General features: G+C 45.0%; 1 protein-coding gene across 1 annotated transcript in view; it reads right to left on the bottom strand.

Annotated features, from left to right (window-relative positions):
• Positions 1–27,004, bottom strand: part of eya1 (EYA transcriptional coactivator and phosphatase 1) — a 169,686-nt gene that overhangs the window by 84,086 nt on the left and 58,596 nt on the right. The window contains exon 8 of the mRNA XM_080194096.1: positions 19,584–19,764. Coding sequence (XP_080050222.1) covers positions 19,584–19,764 — 181 coding nt within the window. The remainder of the gene's footprint in view (positions 1–19,583; positions 19,765–27,004) is intronic.

Genomic DNA, 27,004 nt, shown 5'->3' with positions numbered 1-27,004 from the left:
TGTGACCCACCACTTGGTCGCCTCCCAAAAATACTGACCAACGATGGATGCTCACTTCCAATGCAGTCAGAACCTGGAAACGGTTCCGGTGTCAGTATGTCACCGAGATCGGAAAATCTAGTCCATTAATAGCTCCAAGTTGCTCTCGCTAATAGTAGCTTTTTAAACCATGCTCTTCTATGTCAAACAGGGCAACCTTTCATTTGCCTATATCCTGAAGAAGCAGCTCTGATATCTGCACCATTGAAAGGAGACACACAATTTCCATGGAGTGGCAAACACAGTAGGATTGCCACTTTGCTCCTTAATATTTATCTTAGTCTAGAGCTGTACATTTCTTGCCCAGATGTCCAACCTTGGCCTGGTTCCCGACTTCTTTGGTGCAGGGCAGCAACGTTGAGGACATGAAGTCACACCTTTTATACGGCACTAGCTGTGTAAACAAGGAAAGTTTAAAAGGTCCCAGCCCTTTGAAGTCAGGGAAGACTCAAATGTGTAAAGTAAGTGGAGGGGGTGGGGGGGGGGGGTGGGCTATGGTGGTCAGTTGCTCAGAGGAAGTAAGGGTTGGAAGATTGGGTGTTGGTGGGGGAGGCAGGATGAGGGTGTGTACTATAGTTACTCTGGAGCTAAAAGTAATTTTAATCTTTCTAACATTTCATGGGTAACTATTTTGCTAAGGACCTTTTGTATTGCATTTTTTGGGGTATCCCCCCCCCCCCCCCCACACCTTTACTTCAAGAGCTGTAGATCTGCTGCTCCCTTTCAAATGAGTGGGCTTCCAGTAATAGGGCCAATCCAGGCCAGGAATTTTTATCATATATAATCCTGGAAAGATCATATAGATGCAAAGGCTTAGCCAATCTTAAACATGCCAGAGCAAAACATTTAGCGTATGAATCCCATGGCTCTCATGTTGGGACCAGAAATTTACACCTTTACGTACAGAAGGGACAGGAAACAAATACTGTTTGAAATCAATTTATTGCCTGCTTTGCTATCATGATCAATATAGCTTTTGTCACATTCTTGCATTCATGATGAATGTGGCCTTATTTATATTTAGTTGCATTTTGTAACAATAACAGGGTTTCTTGAGTCTGTGTAATGTTTGACATTACATCCATTCAATTGATGATTACTAAATGGGAAGGCATTGCATCTCAGCAAATATTCCTTCACAGCAGGCTCTCTTCCTCAATACTTCACTTGTTGAAACACACTCTTCTCAAGAGTTTCTGAATCTTGGCTTCATAGTTCTTAATCAATGCCCTTATACAAGCTAATTCCTAGTCTGTTTATTATAGCTCTGAATAGACTTCTTGCTTTTAAAGATGCAAAGTTAATTGCTGTCAGCTCAAATTTGCACTGGTTAGTTACATTTCACAATTATAAGGTTATCAGACATCAACAGCTCTCAAATATTCATTTTTCTCCCATGAAAGCTTTTCTACACAAAGCCAATATATACTCAGCATTTTTTGCAAGGTGGTCTCCTTTCTATATTGTTTCGTACATTTTGAGTTTATTAATTTTAAATGCTCTTACATAATCTCCAACAAAAGAGAATCTAACAATCTCCCCTTGACATTATCATTGCTGAATCCTCTACTAACACCCTCTGGGGATTAGTATTCACAAGAAACAGAGCTGAACAAGTTGGAATTCTGAGGTAAGTCTTTTAAGGGACTTCTGGATGAGTACATGGGACTTAATAGGATTGAGGGTTACAGGTAAACCTAGTAGGTAGGGATATGATCAGCGCAACTTGTGGGCCGAAGGGCCTGTTTGTGCTGTAGTTTTCTATATTTTACAAGAATTTCATCTCCTAACTTTCCAAAGTTTGTCCACTATCTACAAGACGTAAGTCACTCTCCAATTGTCTGGATGAGTGCAGCTTTAACACTCAGGAAGCTTGATACCATCCAGTTCAAAGCAGGCCACTTGAGTGGCTTCCCATCCAGCACCCTTAACACTCATTCCCTCCCCCACTGGAGCACAGTGGCAACAGTGTGTAACATTGATAAGATGCACTGCAGCAACTCATCGAGCTTCCTTTGACAGTTCCTCCCAAACCTGTGACCTCTAACACCTAGATGAACAAGGGCAACAGTTCTGCAAGCTCCCCTCCAAGCCACACACCACCCTGACATAGAAACATATAAAAACTACAGCACAATACAGGCCCTCCGGCCCACAAAGTTGTGCCGAACATGTCCCTACCTTAGATTACTAGGCTTATCTACGATCCTCTATCTTACTAAGTTCCGCGTACTTATCTAAAACTCTCTTAAAAGACCCTATCGAATCCGCCTCCACCACCATTGCCAGCAGCCCATTCCATGCACCCACCACTCTCTGAGTGAAAAACTTACCCCTGACATTCCCTCTGTACCTACTCCCCAGTACCTTAAACATGTGGCAACCATTTCAGCCCTGGGAAAAGCCTCTGACTATCCACTCGATCAATATTTCTCAACATCTTATACACCTCTATCACTCCACCCCTCACCCTTTGTCTCTCCAAGGAGAAAAGGCTGAGCTCCCTCAACCTATCCTCATAAGGCATGCTCCCCAATCCAGGCAACATCCTTGTAAATCTCCTCTGCACCCTTTCTATGACTTCCACATCCTTCTTGTAATGAGGCAACCAGAACTGAGCACAGTACTCCATGTGGGGTCCGACCAGGGTCCTATATAGCTGCAACATTATCTTTTGACTTCTAAACTCAATTCGTTGATTGATGAAGGCCAGACTACAGCTTCAACCTGCACAGCTGCTTTGAGCATCCTATGAACTCAGACCCCAAGATCCTTCTGATCATCCTTCGGAAGGATGATCCTTCTGATAAGGGTGGGTGATCAAACAGATGCCATTGTCCACATTGGTGCAACTGATGTAGGCAGAAAGAGCAGGGAGGTCCTGCGAAAGCAATTCAGGGAGTTGGGTAGTAGGCTAAAAAGCAGGGCCTCTAGGGTAGCAATCTCTGGACTACTCCCAGTGCCATGTGTTAGTGAGGCTAGGAACAGGGAGGTTGTACAACTGAAAGCTTGGCTAAAGGGCTGGTGCAGGAGGGAGTGTTTCAAATTTGTGGATCACTGGGAAGTCTTCAAGAGAGGATGGCACCTGTACAAGAAGGACGGGTCACACCTAAACTGGATATGTAAGGAGATTCTGGACAGGTGCAGAAAAAATAGGGTTGTTGTCGTGGGAAACTTTAAATTCCCTTGTACAGACTGGAAATCACTTAGGGTTGGGGGTCTGGACGGGGAGGAATTTATAAAATGCGTACAGGAAGGTTCTTTGGAACAATATGTCGATAGTCCCAATAGAGAGGTGACTATACTGGATCTAGAACTGGGAAATGAGCCCGGTCAGGTCATCAAAGTTTCAGTAGGGGAACATGCGGCAAATAGTGACCACAATTCTGTAAACTTTAGGATAGTAATGGAAAAAGATGAGTGTTGTCCTATGGGTAAGGTGCTGAATTGGGGGAAGGCTAACTACAGCTGGATTAGGCAGGATTTGGTAGCTGCTGATTGGGAGAGGCTGTTCGAGGGTAAATCCACATCTGGCATGTGGGAGTCTTTTACGGAGCAGTTGATAGGGCTGCAGGGCAGACATGTACCTATAAAAAGGAAGAATAGGAAAGGTAGGATTCGAGAACCGTGGATAACCAGTGAAATTGTGGGTCTAATCAAAAAGGAAAAAGAGGCATGTGTAAGGTCCAGGCAGCTAAAAACAGATGGAGCACTGGAGGAATACAGAGAAAGTAGAAAAGAACTCCAACAGGGAGTTAGAAGGGCAAAAAGGGATCACGAAATGTCCTTGGCAGACAGGATTAAGGAGAATCCAAAGGCATTTTATACATATGTTAGGAACAAGAGGATTGTCAGGGTAAAAATCGGACCTCTCAGTGACAAAGGAGGGGAATTACGCTTAGAACTATGCTTAGGTTAGGTCCTAAACGAATACTTTGCATCAGTATTCACGAAGGAAAGGGACATGTTGACTAGTAGTGTCTCAGAGGGATGTGTTGACCCTTTAGAAAAAAAAAATCGCAATTACAAGGGAGGAAGTGTTACATTTTTTAGGAACCATTAAGACAGACAAATCCCCAGGGCCTGATGGCATCTATCCTAGTCTGCTCAGGGAGACAGGAGACGAAATTGCTGGGCCTCTAACAGAAATCTTTGTCTCTTCACTGGACACAGGTGAGGTCCCAGAGGATTGGAGGATAGCAAATGTAGTCCCGTTATTTAAGAAGGGTAGCAAGGATAACCCGGATAATTATTGGCCAGTGAGCTTGACGTCCGTGGTAGGGAAATTGTTGGAGAAGATTCTTAGAGATAGGATATATTGCACGTTTAGAACGGAATAATCTCATTAGCGATAGACAGCATGGTTTGTATGAGGGAGGTCGTGCCTCACAAACTTGGTTGAGTTTTTTGAGGAGGTGACAAAAATGATTGACGAGCTAAGGGCCGTGAACGTCGTCTGTATGGATTTTAGTAAAACGTTTGACAAGGTCCCTCACGGCAGGCTGGTGCAAAAGATTAAATCTCATGGGATAAAAGGTGAGCTAGCTAGATGGGTGGAGAACTGGCTTGGCCATAGAAGACAGAGGGTAGCAGTGGAGGGGTCTTCTTCTGGTTGGAGGTCTGTGACTAGTGGTGTTCTGCAGGGCTCTGTACTGGGACCTCTGATGTTTGTGATATATATATATATAAAATGATTTGGAAGAAGATGTAGCTGGTGTGATCAGTAAGTTTGCGGACGACAAAAAGATTGTTGAAGTTGCAGATAGTGTTGAACATTGTCAGAGAATACAGCAGGATACAGATAGGCTGGAAAATTGGGCGGAGAAATGGCAGATGGAATTTAATCCAGATAAATGCGAAGTGATGCATTTCAGTAGATCTAATGTAGAGGGGAGCTATACAATAAGTGGCAGAACCATCAGGAGTATAGACACACAGAGGGACCTGGGTGTGCAAGTCCACAGATCCTTGAAGGTGGCAGCACAGGTGGAGAGGGTGGTGAAGAAGGCATATGGCAGGCTTGCCTTTATTGAATGGGGCATAGAGTATAAAAGTTGGAATGTGATGTTGCAGCTATACAGAACATTGGTTAGGCCACATTTGGAGTACTGCATCCAGTTCTGGTCGCCACACTACCAGAAGGACATGGAGCTTTGGAGAGAGTACAGAAAAGGTTTACCAGGATGTTGCCTGGTATGGAGGGCCTTAGCTCTGAGGAGAGATTGGGTAAACTGGGGTTGTTCTCCCTAGAAAGACAGAGGATGAGGGGCAACCTAATAGAGGTATATAAAATTAAGAAGTGCATAGATAGGGTGAACAGTGGGAAGCTTTCTCCCAGGTTGGAGGTGATGAACACAAGGGGTCACAAGTTCAAGGTGAGGGGGGCAGGGTTGAACACAGATGTCAGGGGGACGCATTTTACATAGAAGGTGGTGGGGGCCTGAAATGCACTGCCAAGCGAGGTGGTTGAGGCAAACACGCTGGGATCGTTTAAGACTTATCTAGATAGCCACATGAACAGACTGGGAATAGAGGGATACAAACGAATGGTCTAGTTTGGCACATGAACAGCGCAGGCTTGGAGGGACGAGGGGACTGTTCCTGTGCTGTATTGTTCTTTGTTCTCACCTCTCGTGATCTTACAGGCACTAGATATTTGGTGCGATCAGTCTCTCGCCCATTTCTGGCAAAAGCCTGAATATGCAATCGTGGGGGCTCACTTGCCTTTGTGGCTTCACTGGGAAAGGTTCTGGCTGGCGAGGAAAACACCTGGTCCCCACGAACAGGGAACAGTCGTGAAGGCTTCACTGGTAGAACCAGAGGCCGTTAAGGCCCCATGGAGAGATTGAGGGCAATTGTACCTTGGACAGTGCCTGGCACATTGGTAAAATCCACCTGGCACCCTAGCATTGCCCATCAGACACCTTGGCACTACCCACTGGGCAGAGCCATGGCAGGATCTGAAGGAGCAGGGCCTTAAAGGAGTGGGGCTGGACCAGGGCGGTCTGATTGGGTAGGGAGGGGTGACCCCACTGCACTCTGCAGTTGTGATCGGTGGGTAAGGGAGGGGGAGGGGACATGATTGGTGGATAGGGAAGGGGGAAGGGGTGTGATCGGTCCGGGTGGTGATATTTCTGGGAGATGTGGAGCTCACGATTGGCCGTGTATTCCCATGATAGCACTCTGCAGTTGTGATCGGTGGGTAAGGGAGGGGGAGGGGACGTGATCGGTGGGTAAGGAAGGGAGAGGAGGAGGGGGAGGGGGCGTGATCGGTCTGGGTGGTGACATTTCTGGGAGATGTGGAGCTCATGATTGGTCGTGGATCCCCATGATAGCTGGACGGGGGAGAAGTTCTGTTCATTGAGGCTGGCTGCAACAGCAGAGGCCTGACAGGTCTCTGTCTCAGACCTGTCAGGCCTTTGCTGTTACAACTGCGCATGTGCAGCCACAGTCTGCATATATGCAATAGCTCCCTTTGCTGTTACGGTAATCTGGCTGGTGATTTATGTCCCGCACCTTCCTTAAAAGCAAGGAATGATTTAGTGCATGGAAAATTGGGCTAAGTGTATAAAATTCGGGATTTGAATTCACCCAAAAAACAGGTGAGAAACTCTCTCACTTTCCCGCCAGTCCTGAATTTAGAATCTTTTGGTAAGATTGCCCCCACAGTGTTTGGTGAAATACAAGTTTACACTTAATTCAGAGCCATAAGGCAAATATACAAACAAAATATGAAACAACTTTATAAAGTGCAGCAGGGCTAAAATGAGACTTTAAGCCACCTGACTGCTCCTGCTTCAAAAGTTGTACGGCCAGGTTTTTGACAGCTAAGAGATTCCATGCCTATTCTTTTTGATTGAATTTGAAATTTGGTAAATTTTGCATGATTTTTACTTCCTCTGCAGAGTTTAGTGGTCCTAAAAAATAGACACAAACCACCTTTCCACAGGATATAGTTCTCTATTGAATTTCTGCAAGTTTAAGAGTGGTGATATGAAGTTGCAGCGTGCAATCTGTTTGCCTGGATTACGCATGTCTCACACGACTGCTGTGAGCTCTCAAAGAAACACAAGTTTCTTTGGTGAACAATGGAAATGTAAACCGTGAGGGGGCTGCAAACAGGTTAACTGAATGGGTAAGAACATGCAAATATAACACGACGTGGGGAAGTGTGAAATTAACAGATTTGGCAGGAAAAATAGCCTCCTGGGGGGGGTTTGATCGCATTGGCGGGGGGAGGGGGGGGTGCTGCAGGAGGGGTGGGTCTGCATTCCAGGGGGTTCAGATTGCAGGGAGGGGGGTCTGCTGGGTGGTTAGCAGGGGGTCTACAAAGGGTGTCCTGTTGGAGATCCATCTGAGACCACCCCCCCTTCTGGCAGATGCCAGCGTAAGGCCAGGAAGGTGCTGCAGGGTCTCCAACGAGTGCAGTAAGAAGTCTCACAACACCAGTCCAACAGGACTTTCCAACAGGACTTTAACCTGCTGTGAGACTTCTTACTGTGTTTACCCCAGTCTGACGGCAGCATCTCCACATCAACGAGTGCAGGTCAGAAGGACAGTGGAGGGACAGCAGCAATCCAGGTAGGTAGGGGGGTGTGCGCTGCTGAGGGGGGGCCTGCCTCCTGGAGGGGAGGAGGCAGGGTCTGACCAGTTGCGGTGGGGGGTGGAAGGGAGCTGCCGGGGGGCTGCCTCCTGGAGGTGGGGGGGGGGGGGGAAGGCGGGGAGGCGGTGGTGGTGGTGGTCTGTCTTCCAAGGGGGGTCCGATCACGGCTCATCACCATCACCCATTGGCTCTCTGTTTTGTCTTTAGAGCCCGGGCACATTGTTTCACTCTTTTCAAACCGTGCATGTGCAGTTCAGAGCTCCACCCCAAGCGTGGACCAGACCGGAGCTGTCAAAAAGCGTATGGGCGTGTTGGAACAAGGATTCCACGCTTGGATCCGTTTTACGTCCAGATCCGGCACTTAGGCTCCGAATGGTAAAATGTGGCTCTGAGTGTTGGCTAAATGTTTGTATTCAAGGGAATCTGCGTGTTCTGGTATACAAATCAGAGCGCAGCAAACATTTATTTAAACAAATGATGTCTTAGCTTTTATTCTAAAGAAATTGGTGTAAAAGTGTAAAGTAGCTTTGGTGTATGGGGCTTATTACACCACACTTGGAGTTCTGTGTACTGTCTTAACTCCTTTACTTAAAGAAGGATACACTTGCCTTAGAAGGAGTGCAATCAAGATCCACTTGATTGATTCCTGGGATGAGGAGATTGGCCTATGAGGAGAACTTGCTTGAGCTAGGCCTATGTTCCTTCTAATTTGGAAGGTTGAGAAGTATTCTCATTGAAACATGCAAAGATCTTGAAGGCATTGATGCTGGAGGGATGTTTCCTCTAGCTGGGGAGTCTTTATTTTTCATATGTTTATTGAAAATTTTCTTATATTTTACATAGCAAACAAACACAGATCCACAGTGCTCATTTGTACATTCCAACCAACACAACTGGGCACAAGGCTTCTTGTGGTCAGGGGACAAGCCCTTGGTACCCCTGACACCCACCCTGCCCAACTCCCATTTAATTGCACCAGTAATGATGGTAATAATATAAAGCAAAAAGGCAGAGGAACGCCGTTGGAGAACCAACTGAGTGCCTAAACAGCTCAAGCTATAAACTAGCGAGCAGAGAAAAGAAAGAGACAGAACAAAGGAGAGAGAAGGGAGAGTGAGTAAGAGAAAAGTTCTCGTGTTGGTCCCCATACTTCAGCAGGGTCGGTGGGTGTACTCAGGTAAAGGGCCAGGGTGCAGTCACCAATTGGGGTGGGGGCAGGGGGGTGGGGGTGGGGGCAGGTGGGTTTCTGCGGGAGCACCCACGGCTCTGGGGCCATCAGGTATCTACTCATCTGGCTCCAGCTGCAGCGTCCCAACATGCACTATAAACGGTTTAAAGTGTTTACGCCAGTCCAACGCCGGCATACCCACATCATGACTATAAACGGTTGCCAGGTCTTACAGAACCTAGCATGTAGCGTGCACCTCATCTTCTCCAGCTTAATGGTATCTAACACCTCTTTCACCAACCGTGAATGCATTGGGGGCACCTGATTTCCACCTAAACAGGATTAGTCATCTTGCCAGTAGCGTAGTGAAAGCTACAAAATCCGCTTGGAATTGCAGCAGCAGCGGATTTAAAGGCACAACTCCAAACAGGGCAGCCTGGGAGGATGCACTTATGTCCTGATCTAGCATTGCCACAATCATCTCAAATAACGATGTCCAGTAGTCATACAGTGATGGGCAAGCCAAAAACATGTAAAAGAGGGTGGTGAGAGCTTGCCAGCACAGCACAAATGGGGCGTGTGCCTGGGTACATTCTAGACAGTCTAACCCTAGTTAGATATGCTCTGTGAAGGAGTTTATATTGTACACACCCAGCTTGGCACATATTGAGGAGGAGTGTACTCGATGCAGCACTATGTCCCAATCCTCCTCTAAGAACTCCTCCCCCAGATGTCATTCCCATAAAGATTTAACCACTGATAGTTGGGTTAGAATTTGAGAACAAAGAACAAAATGATACCACGCATAGTAATAAAGGCACTAAGAAGATGTCAATGGAGGAATAAGATGGGAGTATCAGAAATTGGGGGTCAGCCCTATGAAAATATCTGAAAAAGTGCATCGCAGGTAAAACAAACTTATCCAACACCTGCTGGAATAACGCAACCACGCCATCCATATACAAGTCCTGGAGTGTTTTGATCCCATGCTTGACCCATATGTTGAAGGCACCATAAACAGATGGAGGAAATAACGGTTAGCCAATACTGGGGAGGCCAGCAACCAGGCCTGAAACCCAAAATAGCGTCCAAATTGCACCCAAATTCTAAGAGTTGACTTGACAAGTGCACACCTAGTATACTGGGAGGAGGGAAAATTTACTGGGGATTACATCAAGGCAGCCAGGGAAGACAGAGCACAGGAGGAAGGTTCTAATTGCAGCCAACAAGAAACCTCCTGTTGCCTCTGTCTCTGCACCCAAAACACTACCACTCTCATAATGGCTGCCAATAACAAAATACTGGGCAATCCCATATCCCTCTCCCATTTAGGGCTTTGCAAAACTGTCCTCCACATTCATGGGTTTTTCCTATTCCAGGCAAAGCTTGAAATGAGCTGATCAAGTCTGTGAAAGAAGGATTTGGGGATGAACACCGCGATGTACTGAGATATAAAAACTTAGGCAGCGTGTTTATCTTCACCCCATTGATACGGCCCACTAATGATAATGGGAGGATGGACTAATGTTTGAGGTCCTGTTCTGTCCGCACCATGAGTGGAGCAAAGTTAGTTCCAAAGAACCCACTAAATTTGCTAGTCTCTTGCACTCCCAAGTAAGTAAACTGCCTAATGACAATCTTGAAAGGCAGGGTGTGGAATGGGACGCTATGAGGCACTACATTCAAAGGAAGGAGCTCACTGTTATTCAAGTTAACCTTGTATCCCGAAATATGACCAAACCTCTCTAGAGTTCGCAAATCGAATTGGATGGATCACCAACATACAACAGTAGGTCATCCACATACAGTGATGCTCTTCACTTGATTCCCTCCCAACCAATCCCCACCACTCATTTGCTGTTGTAAAAAGCCACAGCAAGAGGTTCAATAGCAATGGCAAATAACAGGGGGGAAAGGGGCCATTCTTGCCTAGCGTCCCAGGACAAAGGGAAAAAAGCTGAATGCATATTGTTTGTCTGGACCGAGGCCAGAGGGGCAGAGTACAGTATTTTGATCCAGGAGATGAGTTTTGGGCCATACCCAAACGTCCCGATCAAACGTTTCAGCATCCATTGAGATTAACATCTCTGGTAGCTTGGAGATGGCAGGCGCATACATAATATTAAACAGCTGCCAAATATTCAAATTTTAATGAACCCTGTCTGGTCAGGCAAGATGATAGAGGGCAAAATGTCCTCCAAGCGAACGGCCAGAATCTTAGAGATCAGTTTGAGATTCACATTCAGCAATGAGATCGGTCTATATGAGCTGCAGATTTGTGGGTCATTATTCTTTTTAAGGATAAACAAAATTGTCACTTGCCTCAAAGTCTGCGGGAGACAGCGGTTCTGATATGATTTGACTGGAGAGTCTTAAACTAGAGGATGCAGTCTCAGATTAAGAGGTTGACCATTTTGGATGGAGAAGTGTCTTCACTCAAATGCTCGTGCACCTTTTGAATTCTTTACCCCCCCCCTCCCCCAACCCCTGCAAGACACTTTCTCAATCATAATTCAAAACAGATCACTAGATTTTATAATTGTAAGATAATTAAACAATAAGGGATTGTGCATGAAAACGGATTTGATGTAGTAGTCAGCCATTTTTAAAAAATTATTTTTATTCATCAACGGGATGTGGGTGCTGCTGACTGGACCAACATTTATTGCCCATCATGAGTTGCTCTTCAGGAAGTGGTGGTAAACTGCATTCCATTTCAGAGGGCATTTAGAGATCAACCACATTGCTGTGGATTTGGAATCATACGTAAGCCAGACAAGGTATTGGTGGCAGATTTTCTTCCCTAAAGAAGATGAGTGAACCAGATGGGGTTTTAAGGCAATTGACAATGATTTTATGGCCATCATTAAACTTTTTAATTCCAAATATTTATTGAATTCAAATTTCACCATCTGCCATGGTGAGATTTGAACCCTGGTCCCCAGATCTTGTCCTGGATTACTAGTCCAGTGACAATACCACTAGGGCACTGCCTTGCCAAAAATATGCTTTTTTCTTTGAGAGACCACAATTGAGGTGTTTGAAGGAAAAGCTGGAAAACAGGTAGATTTTAAATTGCAGCCATTGCAAAAGTGAGCATCTTTGTTTTGACAGTCCAAGACACCAAAACCACAGACACGTAGACTGACTAGGAAATTGGTGGCAATTGTGAATGTCAATAGAACTGCATTACGTGCCTGGAGTTTTCACAGAAAGAAACATCTGCCAAAATAGTCTGCATGCCATAAAGAGTTGCTCGAAATCTCAAATTGGTTACAGCTGCATACAAAATGTGGCTTGCAAACGTAGATTCAAATAAGGACAACAAGGTTTATTAAGGAGCTGTTGCTAGGAAAGAGTGGAAAATGCAACTAAGGCTAAAACCAATGAAATACCCCAATGGCTTCATGATCAAGTCATGTGATTTGCTCTTAACGTAACCATGCTAATCACAAAAATATATAACAGGAGGTCAAACAATGAATATACAATTAATGGGAGGGGTCAAGGAAGTGAGGGACCTTGCAGTGAATTTCCATAGGTCCTTCAAGGTAGCAGGGTAGGTCGAAAAGCTGGTTAAGAAGGCAAATTGAATCCTTTCCTTTATTAGCTGACGTATAGCTCATTGTTCTCCGGAGCATTGAACCTGGTGGCTGTGGCTGTGGTGAGTGACTGATTTAAAGTAAAAACCGCTTTTTTTCTGTACTTCCGGTTCTCGGGGCTTGTTAGAGTGTAGTTTACTTCCGTACCGGAAGTTAGGCCAGGGGATTGTCGTTAAGGGGGTGCGGGGGGTATAAAAAAGGGGTAGCAGCACACAGCGGGCAGCGTCGGGAGCGGGCAGCGGAGTGAGTGGGAACTGAGTGAGAAGGGCTTTGGCTCACTGGGCTTAGGAGAGGGTAGGCTTAGAGAAGGGGCGTTGCACATTCTACCTTTGGGTGCTTACAGGAGGTTGGGACATGGCAGGGAATATAGGGAGGAATGTAAGTTGTGTCAGGTGCCACATGTGGGAGTTCCTGGTGGTGTCACGTGTCCCCAAGGTCCACATCTGCAGTAAATGTTTAGAACTGCAGCGCTTGAGGGCCCGGGTCAGGCAACTCGAGGGGCATCCGGAAGATGCGTTTCTAGTCAGGGAGAACGAGGAGATAATGGCTGGGAACCATGAGCAGGAGGAGGTCTCAAGGGCTGAAGAGAAGGGAGGATGGACGACTGTGAGGAGGGGAAAGAGGAAGAAGAAGAGTAGTCAGGGTCCCCCGGCCTCCCCAGAGGCCCCCCATGGTTCGTCGACAGGGGCACAGAAAGATAGGCAGGAGGGGGAGACTGACTTAGAGGGACAGAAGAGGGCTGGCAAGGTGATAGTGGTAGGGGACGGGAGGGTCAGAGGTATCGATAGGAGGTTCTGTGGACAGAGGCGTGACTCCAGGATGGTTGTCTGCCTCCCTGGAGCAGGGGTAAAGGATGTAACGGACAGGGTAGAGGGAATTTTGAAAGGGGAGGGGGCACAGGCTGAGGTCATAGTACATGTAGGGGAGGGGGACATAGGAAGGAGGAGTAGGGTAGATGTCCGTAGGCAATTTAGGGAGTTGAGGTCCAAACTAAAGAACAGGACCTCCAGGGTGGCACTCTCTGGGTTGCTGCCCAGTACCAGCAGGGCAAAGAATGACGAGATCATGCAGCTGAATGCATGGTTGAGGGATTGGTGTAGGGTAGAGGGCTTTACTTTTGTGGATCACTGGGAGGTGTTTAGGAGAGAACAGCAATTGTACAGGAGGGGTGGGGAGAATTTGAATGGGAGGGGAACTAATGTCTTAGCGGGGAGGTTAGCTGGGGTGTTTACGAAGGATTTAAACTAATATGGAGGGGGGGTGGGGAGGTGGCTGGGAGAGAGTCGGGTGAAAGGAAAAGTATCAGGGAGAAGGAGGTTCCAAGGGACACTTGTGGGTTGAACTGTGTCTGTTTCAATGCTAGGAGTATGGTAGGGAAAACGGATGAGCTTAGGGCCTTGATGTTTGTGAGGCAGTTAGATGTGGTGGCTGTAACAGAGACATGATTAAGGGAAGGGCAGGACTGGCAGCTGAATGTTCCTGGGTACAAGTGTTTTAGGTGTGACAGAGGAGGGTTGAAGAGAGGTGGAGGGGTGGCACTGTTAGTAAAGGAAAACATCACAGTAGTGCAGAGGGAGGACAATATAGAAGAGATAGGGATTGAGTCACTGTGGGTGGAGTTGAGGAATAAAAAGGGAGAGATTACGTTGCTAGGGGTGTACTATAGGCCACCCAACAGCCCGAGGTCAGTGGAGGAAGGCATTTGCAGGGGCATTTTGGATAGGTGCGGGAAGAATAGGGTGGTTGTAGTGGGTGACTTTAATCTTCCTGGAGTGAATTGGAGGGGGCCTAGAGCTGGGGGTACGGAGGGAGAGGAGTTTGTGGAATGTGTTTTGGAAGGGTCTCTAGAGCAGTATGTAACTAGTCCGACTAGAGGAGGGGCTATACTGGATTTAGTGTTGGGTAATGAGCCGGGGCAGGTGGTTGAGGTAGAGGTAGGCGAACATGTGGCTAATAGTGACCACAAGTCCGTCTACTTTAGGATAAAAATGGAAAGGGACGAGTGCCGGCCGAACGGGAGTGTGCTGAACTGGGGAAAGGCGAGCTATAGCCGGATTAGGAGGGAGCTGCAGGACACTGATTGGGAGGGACTGTTAGCTGGAAAGTCCACGGTTGGCAAGTGGGAGGCTTTTAAGGGCAAAATGAAATGGTTGCAGGGGAGGTATGTTCCAGTTAAGCGGAAGGATGGGAAAGGTAGGATTAGAGAGCCGTGGATTACAGGGGGTATTGAAGGCTTGGTCAGGAAGAAGAGGGAGGCGTATGTTAGGTCGAAACGACTGGGTACGGAGAGTGCGCTGGAGGAATATAGAGAGAGTAGGAGGGAGCTAAAAAGGGGAATTAGAAGGGCGAAGAGAGGGCATGAAATGGCTTTGGCTGGTAGGATTAAGGAAAATCCGAAGGCATTTTATTCCTATATTAGGAGCAAGAGAGTAGTTAGAGGGAAAATTGGTCCTCTTAGGGACAAAAGTGGGGAGATATGTATTGAGTTGGAGGGAATGGGGGAGCTCCTAAATGAATACTTTGCGTCGGTATTCACGAAGGAGAGGGGTTCGGAATCGTGCGGTCTCTTGGAGGGAGCGGAGGTTCAGTTGCAGGAAATATCTATTACGAGGGAGGAAGTGCTAGGGCTTTTAGGTAGCGTAAGGATGGATAAAGCTCCGGGGCCTGATGGTATTTATCCCAGGCTGCTTAGGGAGGTGAAAGATGAAATTGCTGGGCCTCTGGCGCAAAACTTTGTCTCTTCTTTGGACACAGGTGAGGTCCCAGAAGACTGGAGGGTAGCAAATGTGGTACCGCTTTTTAAAAAAGGTAGTAGGGATAACCCTGGAAATTATAGGCTGGTGAGTTTGACATCGGTGGTAGGGAAATTAATGGAAAAAGTATTTAGGGGTAGGATGTATGAGCATTTGGAGCGTTGCGGTCTGATTGGGGATACGCAACATGGCTTTGTTAGAGGGAGGTCTTGCCTTACGAATCTGGTGGAATTCTTTGAGGAGGTGACAAAAACGGTTGACGATGGGAGAGCCGTTGATGTCATCTATATGGATTTCAGTAAGGCATTTGACAAAGTCCCTCATGGTAGGCTGGTAGAAAAGGTTAAGGCGCATGGGATACGAGGTCAGGTAGCTAGGTGGATTGAGAACTGGCTGGGAAATAGGAGACAGAGGGTAGTTGTGGAGGGGACTTTGTCTGGCTGGAGGCCAGTGACCAGTGGTGTGCCGCAGGGCTCAGTACTGGGACCTCTCCTCTTTGTAGTCTACATAAATGACTTGGAAGAGAGCGTAGGTGGTGTGATCAGCAAGTTTGCTGATGACACCAAGATGGCAGGGTTGGCGGGTACCAAAGTGGATTGTGAGGTGATACAACAGGATATAGATAGGTTGGTGCATTGGGCAGATAGGTGGCAGATGGAATTTAATCCTGACAAATGCGAGGTGATGCATTTTGGAAGGAATAATGTAGAGAGGAGCTATGTGATTAAAGGTAGACAAATTAGGAGTATAGAAACACAGAGGGACCTGGGAGTGCAGGTTCACAAATCCATGAAGGTTGCGGCACAAGTGGAGAATGTTGTCAGGAAGGCTTATGGAATGCTAGCCTTTATAGGAAGGGGTATAGAGTTTAAAAGCTGCCGTCTAATGCTTCAGTTGTATAGAACGTTGGTTAGACTGCATTTGGAGTACTGCGTCCAGTTCTGGTCACCTTACTACCGGAAGGACGTGGAGGCTCTGGAGAGGGTTCAGAGGAGGTTTACCAGGATGTTGCCTGGCATGGAGGGGCTGGGTTACGAGGAAAGGTTGGAGAAACTGGGACTGTTCTCCTTGGAAAGACGGAGATTGAGGGGGGACATGATAGAGGTATATAAGATACTGAAGGGAATAGACAGAGTCAATAGTGAGAGACTGCTCCCTAGATTGGTTACAAATACAAGAGGACATGATTTAAGGGTGAGGGGGGAGAGGTATAATTTGGATATGAGAGGAAGGTTCTTTACGCAGAGAGTTGTGGGGGTATGGAACGCGCTACTGAGTAGGGTGGTGGAGGCGGGAACGTTGGACTCGTTTAAGGTTCAGTTAGATAGGCACATGAGTGAAACGAGGATGGAGGGTTATGGTAGGGGTTATTAAATAAGGGTTAGAACCTCAGGAGACACCGGAAAGGCAGGCTTGTGATTAACGTTTTTGTCTTTTTATTCCGCAGGTGGAGGTCCACCTCGTTGTCAGATGAGGGGCATGCACACGGTGGGTCGTGCGTGGGCTGCTCTTGGAGGTTCCGGGAGTGGCCTAATACTTCGTGTCGGTGTGTGTGCTTGATCCTGGACCGGTAGACGGGCGCCGCAACAGCTCGGTGACTAGCACTGCTAGCTGTGCAGATACATGGATTTGGGCCTGTGTCTGTGGGAGTTGTGCATTCTCCCTGTGGATGCGTGGGTTTCCTCTGGGCGCTCCGGTTTCCTCCCACACCCCAAAGATGTGCTCTTAGGCTGATTGGTTTTACCAAATTGACACTATTCTCCCCTGAATCTGGCTAAGTCAGGGGTTCTATTTGTAGATATGCAGGGTAGAATAGGTGTAGGGTGATGCGGCGGCGTGGGCTTGTTGGGCCGAAGGGCCTGTTTCCCGTGCTGGGTTGTTGTTTGTTCTTTGTATAGAATTTAAGAGCAGGAATGTCCTACTGGAACAGTATTAATCATTCGTTAGACTGCAACTATCACTTCATTAATTAAGGGATGTAATTGCACTAGAGAGGATACAGAGGAGATTTATGTGGGTGTTGCCAGGACTGGAAAATTGTAACATTGAGGAAAGATTGGATAGGCTGTGGTTATTCTATTTGGAACAGAGGACACAGAGAAGATTTGATCGAGATGTACGTAATTGTGAGGGGCCTAGACAGAGTGGCAGAAGGGTATATTTTCCCTAGCTGAGCAGTTAGAGATTTAAAGTGACTGGTACAAAGATCAGTGGGTAAATGGGAACGTATTTTTTCACTCAGCTGATGGTAAAGACTGAATTCACTGCCTGAAAGGTTAGTTGAAGCAGAAACTCTCAACTAATTTAAAAGATATCTAGACATATTTAGATGTGCACCTTAAGTACCATAACCTGTGGCCAAGAACCAAATGCAAGAAAATGGGATTAGTCTGAGTGACTAGTTTTTCAACCAATGCAGACAGGTTGAATCAAGTGGCCTCTTCTCGTGTTGTAAACTTTCTATGATTCAATGATAATCCTGAAGTAGTAAAATAAATTTAACTAAAGAGAGGGAAGGGAAACACAGTAGTGCTTAAATGGGCCAGATTTAGCAATGAATGAAAGATAAGTTACTAGGTATATTCCATTGCTAAGCCTCAGATTTAAATGAGTAACGGAGAAAATTGGGAGGGAAGAGAGAGACCCTGAGTAATGTGGAAGGAGTGAAGGTGTTTATGTCAGAGATGAGGGAACAGCTGATCAGTTCAGTCCCAGTTGTGGTATTGCATTGGTGGTGTTGCACAGGGCTTGAGGAGAGGAAGCTGGGAATTTGAAAGTAAACTTGAGAGGCAGCTGTAAAGAGCTTTATCCAGCGGCTGAGAGCCAAAGTCTCTTTTTTGTCCTGTACTTTCCTATATTCCCACTTGGTTGTTTGTGCCATAAGCTCACCTTGAAAAGAAGTCTTGGCATGCATCTTGATGGGAAAATTACGTCAGGTATATGGAGTTATGTCATAGCTCAGCTATGATTTAGTTAAATGATGAAACAGGCCCAAGGAGCTAAATGGTTTACTTCTGTTCCTATGTTCCTAGAAACAGGATGCGTGTGACATTGAGAGACTAGAACTGGTGCCAGCAGTACAGCAGGATGAATCAGACAATAAAGACTGTCATAGTTGAAGCATTTCTTAAAAGAACAAACCACAGATGTCAAATAATCATACCCAATCATATGCTATTAATCAAATACCATCTGTTGTTATGTTTTGGTGGGCTCCTGCCAAATTGGAACCAAAACTAATTGAATGCTTATCACAGTCAACACATAATCAATCACTGGTTCCAAACACTTCTTCTAAGTGATCCTCTTGTAAAAGGAGGAACTGTGTTAGAAGCTGCAACCAGAAGCTGTAGAAGTCAATGGCATACCTCTGCAATACCTTGCCTATCATAACCGTGGCCCAACACATGGAAGTCCATGACTACCAATGCTTTTTCAGGACATGGCACCTGAAGAGATAGAGTGTGTCCTTTACTGGGGTAGACAGTAGTGTTTATCTCCAATGAGTCAAGCTAACGTATGCTTCATTTCAAAACAATTGCCAAATGGTACATATGTCATGGCAACTGACAACATGTGAGGAAATAATTGCCTTTCATCACACATCTGTGGAATATTCAGGAAGTAGAATCCCTTTCTGTTTATGAAATGATAAGAATCGTCTGTCATGGCAAACAGAGCCAAATTGCAGCAAGGACCTTGGGAAATCCTGCAACTCAATAGTATAGTAGTACTAAGATAATCTGGATTCTAAGTCCAGTTACAACAGTTGATAGAATTCCACTAGGGCTTTGTGATTTCACCACCACCTTGTTAAACTTAACTCCAAATATTTATCCAAATCTATCCTATTGGTAGGCATCAACAGGAGGGTCTGATTTTTCTTAGGTGCTACCTTACTCATTGTGCACACTGTGCACCCACTTGCTCATTCTCCAACGTGCTTTGAATGTACAATGAAATTCTATTAGGAATGCCATTTTGCAACTTGGCAGCTATTATCCCAAATTCTCCAGGCAAAGATGTCCTTGAATTGGAAACTAAAAACTTCAGATTAATGGAAGAACTGTTCTTTCCAAAAATATAAAGCGACATTACAGCCAGAAGATTTTCCTACCAAACAGGTTATGGGATAACCACTTGTCCCTGTCATCATCACTACCGGTGTAAATTTCAGATCATCTTAAACAGGGTAGAACCCAGCAAATCCAGGTTCTGCACCAAATTCCTACTCCCTACAACAAGAATTTCCACATTTGCATCCAGTCTCCAAAAAATTCAGGTCCTTTGAGATTCACGCTTAGATTCACAATCTAAATCCTTGGGTATGTTATTTCCTTCCTGAAGTTGATGCACAGTTTGTTATTATTTCAATCCATAAAATTCAACATCAAGTAAAAGGTGTGTACTTTTATTACCTGTAGCTGAATCCAAAACAGCTTGGCTAGTGACAGTTGGTATATCTTGCAGTTGGTATGTTGTGGTGGTTGAAGGAGTTGTTGGACTGCTGTTGTTACTTGTCATGTAAGGGGAAGGGTATGGAGAATTGTTATAATACTGTGCATATTGTCCCTGGCCAAAGCCTGTGTAAGAATATTCCTAGAAAAAATAAGATAAACATATTTAGATTCTTTTTAAATATTCTTCCCTTTGTACTGAAATAATTTTGTTTTTCATAATATTCATCAATAATAACACAATTCTATCGTGGACATTCCACGTAGAGTGATGTTCCACACTTTGTAGGGCAATGGATAATGAGTAAACATTATATGGAGGCAGAAAAGAGCAATGTCACTTGGTGGCAAAGCGTGGTCAAAGAAAAAGATGTTAAGGAGGATTTCGAAATACTTATATGACAAAGCAAGATGCCGAGGGAGGGAGTTTCAGAGGGCAGAACAAAATGACTGAAAGAATGTTGAGATATTCTGGAGCAGAGAAAGGGGGAATAAGATGTAAATTAATTTTGAAGGACCAGTGGGGGCACTTATATGGAATTGTAAAGTAATGAAAATGGATTATGGGGTCTTTCAAAGTGAGCCTGAGAATCTTACAGCTGATAATTGGACAAACGGAAAATCAATCGACAATCAGAGTGATGGAATTGTGGACCTTGGTGTGGATAAGGATGTAGGCCATTTGCACTCTTAATGAAGTGTAGTTTATGAATTGTGGAGGTAGGAAGACTGGCAATGATAACATTCAGAAAGTCCAGCCATGGGTGATAAAAAGATAGATTAGGGAGGCAAGCAATGTTGTGCAGGTGACAGAAAATGGCCTGGGTGACAAACTGGGTCAATGAATAAAGGTTAATCTAGGGTCAAACAGTTCTGCAATAATCCCCACATGAGGCTGAGAAGAAAGTATTAGATGAAACTGGAGTAGCATCAGTATTTGCAGAAGAATGACTTTGGTTTTGCAAACATTACACTTGTTTAAATTTTGGCTTACTCAGATATTAATATTGAATAAGCAGTTGAAAACATTGGTGATAGTTGTGAGGTTGATGGAGGGGATGATGAAATGGATACAAGTCAGCATCAAAGTGAAAGTTAATTGTATGCTTCTGTATAATATTAGAAGATAAAAAGAACTTCCTTTTGTCTAGCACTTTTCCATTCCAAAGTGTGTTACAGCTAATGAAGTACTCTTAAGGTACAGTCACTTTTTAAGGACAAGAAAAGCAGCAGTCAATTTGTGCACAGCAATGTTCCACAAACAGAACTGTGATAATGACTGGAAAACCTATTTTAGAACTGTTGATTGAGAATTAAATATTAGCTTCCTCTGCTCTTTTTGAAATGGTGCAATAAGATGTTTTATATTCAACTGAAGAGGCAGAAGTTGGTTTAATTACTTCATCTAAAATATGACAAGGGCAATCTAATCTTCCCATCCTGCTGGTCAATGGGCGGGAAGAGTCGGTAAGATTGCAAGAGAGGCAGAAAAAAAATCGTGTTCACTCCCGAGTTCTTGCCTGTCGTAATTATACCACCACTGGATATCCCAAAAAGGGCACGAGGCTATTCTCAATATTTAAATTCTATGTTAAATAGAACTGAAATATTACAAGTGAGCCCAGAAAGCGATCGTCCGGGCTTACTTGCCTAAGGGACCTCGCCGGTCAAGATCCTTGCTGGCGAGGATCACGTATGGTCCACAGCAATGGGAACTGTTATGATGGTGTTGCTGGTACGACCGGAGGTCAGTGAAACCCTCAAGAAGGTCGGTGACAGTGCCCCTTTCGTAGTGCCAGCCTGGCATCTTGGCTCTGCCAGCCTGTCACAGTGGCTCGTGGAAGAGGGAATTGGTCGAGAAAATCGGCTGTGAAGGCCACTGATAGCAGGGTGGGGGAATGGTCAGAGTGGAGGGGCAGTCAGTCGCAAAGGCCAGTAATGTGTACAGAACAGAGAGATCTGTGCACACTTGATTGCGCTCTCTGCTGTGAACTGTCAGCTTTTGGTAAACTTAGGCCTTGCCCCTTCCCTCTGCTGATGGGAAATGGATCTTGCATCATCTTCTGCTCAGAGTGTGACAAGATTAGATTTTTACCTCACTCTGAAAAATGGGTGCGATTCTTTCCCATTTGTATGCTCCTTCAGCACTTACTTTTTTTGTAAGATTGCCTCTGGCATTACAACAGTGCAGTACTACCTCAGCATTGCACTTGGAGTACTGTCTTTAGGTTTTGTATTCAAGGGCTAGATTTTCAAAGAGGGGTTAGGAAACTGTGCCCAGATAATGACATTGCATTGCCACTGTGTCTTTGAAATCCTAATTGGACAGAAAGCAAGCTCAGATCTCAGCTGTGGCATTGAGTGTCTCTAGAAGGAGCTGCCTTCAGCGCACCAGTGACAAAGGCGGAAACGATAGCCATAATGGAGTCTACCACTGCCTTACTGAAGGGAGCAAGCTGTTCCTTGGAGGGCCAGCACTGTTAAAGCACAGGAAAGTGGCCATGAGCCCAATAACGGTGATGTGTATGACTCGGCGCAAGATCCTCCATGAACGGACAGATTAAATTTTTCAAAACGAGTGGCACAGTGGTTAGCACTGCTGCCTCAGCGCCAGGAATCCAGGATCAATTCTGGCCTCAGGTGATTGTCTGTGTCGAGTTTGCACATTCTCCCCGTGTCTGTGTGGGTTTCTTCTAGGTGCTCCTGTTTCCTCCCACGTCCAAAGATTTGCAGGTTAGATTGATTGGCCATGCAAAATTGCCCCTTAATGTCAGGGAGATTAGAAAGCTAAATACGTGGGGCTATGGGGATAGGGCCTGAGTAGGATTGTCGTTGGTGCAGGCTCAATACGTCCGATGGCCTCTTTCTGCACTATAGGGATTCTATGAAACTTACAGTTCTTCTTGCAATGAATCAGACAGTTGTGCACTAATGTGCATCAAATTGTTCAAGTTTGCTGAACTCATAATTGAAAATGCTGTCCTTGCCCTTCCCAGCCTGTTAACAAGCTTCTCAACAAGCTAAATGGGCTATTAATTGGATGTGTTCCATCTTCCATTTGAAAATCCCAATGTCCCAGGGGCATTGGGATCCAGAGATGTCCTCTGCGAACAGAGTTGTATCCATACCCAATTCCAACTTACCAACAATTGAAAATTTGGCCCCAAGACTCTAGAGTAAGACTTGAAAGATGAGATTGTTAATACTGAGCTAATGTTAATACATTGGTGAGGGCAGGATGCTAGTTGAGAAGGGACTCAAGAATGGCTTCTTACAGAACACGTAAGTAATTATCCTGCAAAGAAGGAAAAATCACTGGAATGTAGAATGCATGTCAAGTAAGACTGGAACCAGGAGAAAGAGCTGCCACAAGAATGAATGGTGCAGCACTTAGAGAGTCTCTACTCCATTGTGTTTGTTTCAGTTCTTCATTAGACCTGTCTAAAAGTAATGCATAGGATGGATGGTGCAGAGGCAGGTTGTCAGAGGAGACAATTTGTAGCGGAGTAGAGGAGTTTGTAGTTGTCCTTGCTTTCCTGGGTGATTTGAGATTAAAAGAAAAATTTGACAGTGGCAAGTCAGATATATACAACCTGATATACTTTAGGTCATTTAGGGTGGCACGGTAGCACAGTGATTAGCACTGCTGCTTCACAGCTCCAGGCACCTGGGTTCAATTCCCAGCTTAGGTCACTGTCTGTGTGGAGTTTGCACATTCCCCTCGTGTCTGTGTGGGTTTCCTCTGGGTGCTCCAGTTTCCTCCCACAGTCCAAGGATGTGTGGGTTATGTTGATTGGCCATGCTAAATTGCCCCTTAGTCTCCTGAGACGCATAAGTAAGAGGTATTAGCAGGTAAATGTGTAGGGATATTGGGGTAGGGCCTGGGTGGGTTGTGGTCAGTGCAGTCTCGATGGGCCAGATGGCCTCTTTCTGCACTGTAGGGTTTCTATGTTTCTAATATCTGATGATGGATAGCTGAACTTTCTACTTGCCAAACATGTTTCAGTTTATGGCCAATGGTGTTGAGGCTATTATATTAAAGAAGTGGCATTGATGGAAAGCCATTTGTTTCCTATCAGAAGAAGAACATTAGAGATTTATATTTTGTTTACATTTCCTGGTTTATACTTCCTGTTTAGACTCTCAGTGAGGTCTCTTTAATCTTATCAGTTGAAGAGTCTTGCACTTGTCCCCCCGCCCCCCAGACAGCACAGTTACACATAACAAGTCACATCCAAAAGCCTAGGAAAAGGGGGTCAATTACAGTCCAATGAATGATCATGCCATTCCTTATTTGAGGAAGGATGTACTGACATTGGAGGCAATTCAGAGGAGGTTCACCAGATTGATTCCATGGATAAAAGGGTTGACATATGAAGAGAGTTTGAACAGTTTGAGAGTATGGCTTATACTCACTGGAGTTTAGAAGGATGAGAGGGGACCTGATCAAAGTATAAACAATAGTAAAAGGGATTGATGGAGTAAGAGTAGGATAAATGTTTCCCTTTTGGGGCAATCGTGAACAAAAGGTCACAGGTATAGGTTGAGAGGCAGTAGATTTAAACGTAGATGAAAAGGAAGTACTTCTCGCAGAGGATGGTGAATTTGTGAAGCTTGATGCCCCATAGTGTGGTGGAGTTTGAAACATTAAATGGTTTCAAGAAGATAGATAAATTTCTGATAAAACGGGTTAAAGAGATATGGGGAACAGATATGGAGGTGGATTTGAGACCAGAAAGAGATCAGCCAAGATCTGATTGAAAGGTGGAGCAAGCTCGAAAGGCTGAATTACCTATTTCTGTTTCTAATTCCTATATTACCATGCTTATTTGCTGCTGAATGCAAACTCAAGGTCAACATCCCATTTTCCTATTATTCTGGAACCAAGCAGATGAGTATGCAAGCTTATTGATTTTTAACAGCTTTGCTCTCATTGTAGTTGCTCAAAGAGTTACGAGTTGTGAGGATAGCTTGATGGTGTTGTTTAACTGTGCCTGACAGGGTAGCATTTGTGCAGTAAATGGTAAACTAGTATAACACTGACAATTTGAATCAATGTGGAATGATGAAAGGGCAGGGTGATCTGTGTGCAGAACCAAAGTGATACACATAGTAGCCTTGACAAGTGTGGGGATTGAATGGCAGTTACTAAATATCACATAAGAGCCAGAATCATGGCATGTTGTAAAGTCAAAAACTGCATTATGAAGCTTGCATTGCCTTACAATCCTTCCTTCTTCTGGGAATTCAGTTTGGAATTACTGTTTTGCATTCTGAAACTTTCCAAATATATACTTACACAAATATTTTCATTACATTTAAGAAGGTATTGTTATAACTCAAAGTTTGTGTTCAGAACCAATTTGTATGTTGAGCAACTGAACAGCTTGTTACTTGGGAACTATTGTATTTTGGCAGCTGTAATATATATGGTTGCTCAAAGCACTGTATTTTGACATTTGTGCTGATATTGTACTCCAATTTTTTTTCCTCCTGTTCAAAAGAGAGTGATTATTCTTTACTCATAAGATTAAACAAAAACAGCATAAGTTTATATAATGCCTTTTACACAGTAAAAGTGTCAAGGTGCTTTGCAGGAGTATAATCAAACAAATTACATTGAGGCACTCAGGAGGTATTGAGACATGGTCAAAGAGTTGGGATTTAAGGAGCATTTTAGAAGTCAGGAAGGTAGAAAGGAGGTAAAGTTTTGGGATCCAGTTCCAGAGTTTGGGGCCCAAGCAGCTAAAAGTAGGAGCTACCAATGATCATAGAATAAAATCACAGAATCCGAATAGTGCAGAAGGAGGCCATTTGGCCCATCAAGTCTGACTGACTCTGACAGAATATCATACCCAAGCCCTATCCCTGGCACTCCATATATTTACCCTCCTAATGCCCCTAGCCTACAGATCTTGGGACACTAAGGGGCATGGCCAATCCACCTAACTTGCACATCTTTGGACTGTAGCAGGAAACTGGAGCACCAAGATGAAACCCATGCAGACACAGGGAGAGTGTGCAAACTCCACACAGTCACCCAAGAACAGAATCAAACCTGGTCCCTGGCACTGTGCTATGATGGAAGAACTAAAATAGTGCTTGTGTCAAGAACTAGAATTTGAGGATATCTTGCAGGGCTGTGAGGTGAGAGGAAAATGCAGAGATACGAAGAGGAGGGATTTGAAAACAAGGATGGAAATTTTAAAATTTGTGAAATTGCCAGATCAGGAGTGAATATGTGTCAGGGAGCACAGGGAAGGTGGATGAACAGCACTTGGTGTGGGGAGGCCATGGGCAGCAAAGCACACACTTTTAGAGGGTAGCATATGGAAGGCCAGCCAGGTGACCACTTAACTTGTCAAATACATAGGTAACAAAGACGTGGGGTAGAATTTATGGTCCCCCACTGGCAGGTCTGCAGATTGGGAGAGCCTGTAAAATTCCCCAGGTAGCATTCCCACCACCATCCTGCCCACTCTGATCTCTCTGCAACTTGATGGTGAGATGTGAGAGGCCTTGGCCAGCTAGTCAACCCACCCTTGTCCCAATTGAGGACCTTATGTTGGCAATTAATGATCACTTAAGAGCCATTTCCCACCTGGCCTCAGATAGGAAGAGTTTATGAGCAAGATGGAAGCCTGGAATGACTCCTGCTCAAACCCTTGTTGGGAACACCTCCTTCAGTGACCTCCTTTGAATATCAGGTGCATAGTGCACAACTTAGGGTCAAATACAACACCAAGTTTATGAATGGTTTGGTTTAGTTTCAGACAATTGCCAGGGAGAGGTATAGAATTTGCAGTGGGGCAATGATTTTGATCTTCTCAAAATTTAATTGCAGGAAATATTTGCTCATCCAGAATTGGATATCAGACAAACAGTCTGACATTAGAGGCTGTAAGCGGGTCAGATGTAATGGCAGTGAGGTAGTGCTGGCTGTCATTAGTATAGATGAGGAATCTGACATTGTGCTTTCATATTATGTAGCCAAGGGGCAACAACTAGATGCAAAATAGGATGGTGCCAAGCGTAGATTGCTGGGGATCTCCAGAGGTAACTGCAGGAGTAGGAAGAGAAACTATTGAAGGTGATTCTCTGGCTACAACTATGGTTACGCACCCAAATGTAATGTTGAATTTTCGGATCTGAGCCTGATCATGTTCTCACCCAAAGATCACACACTCAAAACAGACATTGTGGCAATATATAGCAAGAATAATTATATAGTTTTCAAGTGCAGACATCTTGGATGATATTCTCGCTTCCAAGTCCAGGAAACAGGGAACATTATGCTGGTTCATCACTGTCCTGGCTTAAATTAGCTAACTCTGCATAGTTCAGGACTGAAACTGGAATCTTTCTGTTCTGCAACTTCTGTA

Source organism: Carcharhinus amblyrhynchos, chromosome 8, assembly GCF_965287045.1.
Source record: "Carcharhinus amblyrhynchos chromosome 8, sCarAmb.v2.hapA, whole genome shotgun sequence".
In the NCBI taxonomy this organism is placed as follows: Eukaryota; Metazoa; Chordata; class Chondrichthyes; order Carcharhiniformes; family Carcharhinidae; genus Carcharhinus; species Carcharhinus amblyrhynchos.
This window is presented reverse-complemented; position numbering and strand designations above follow the sequence as displayed.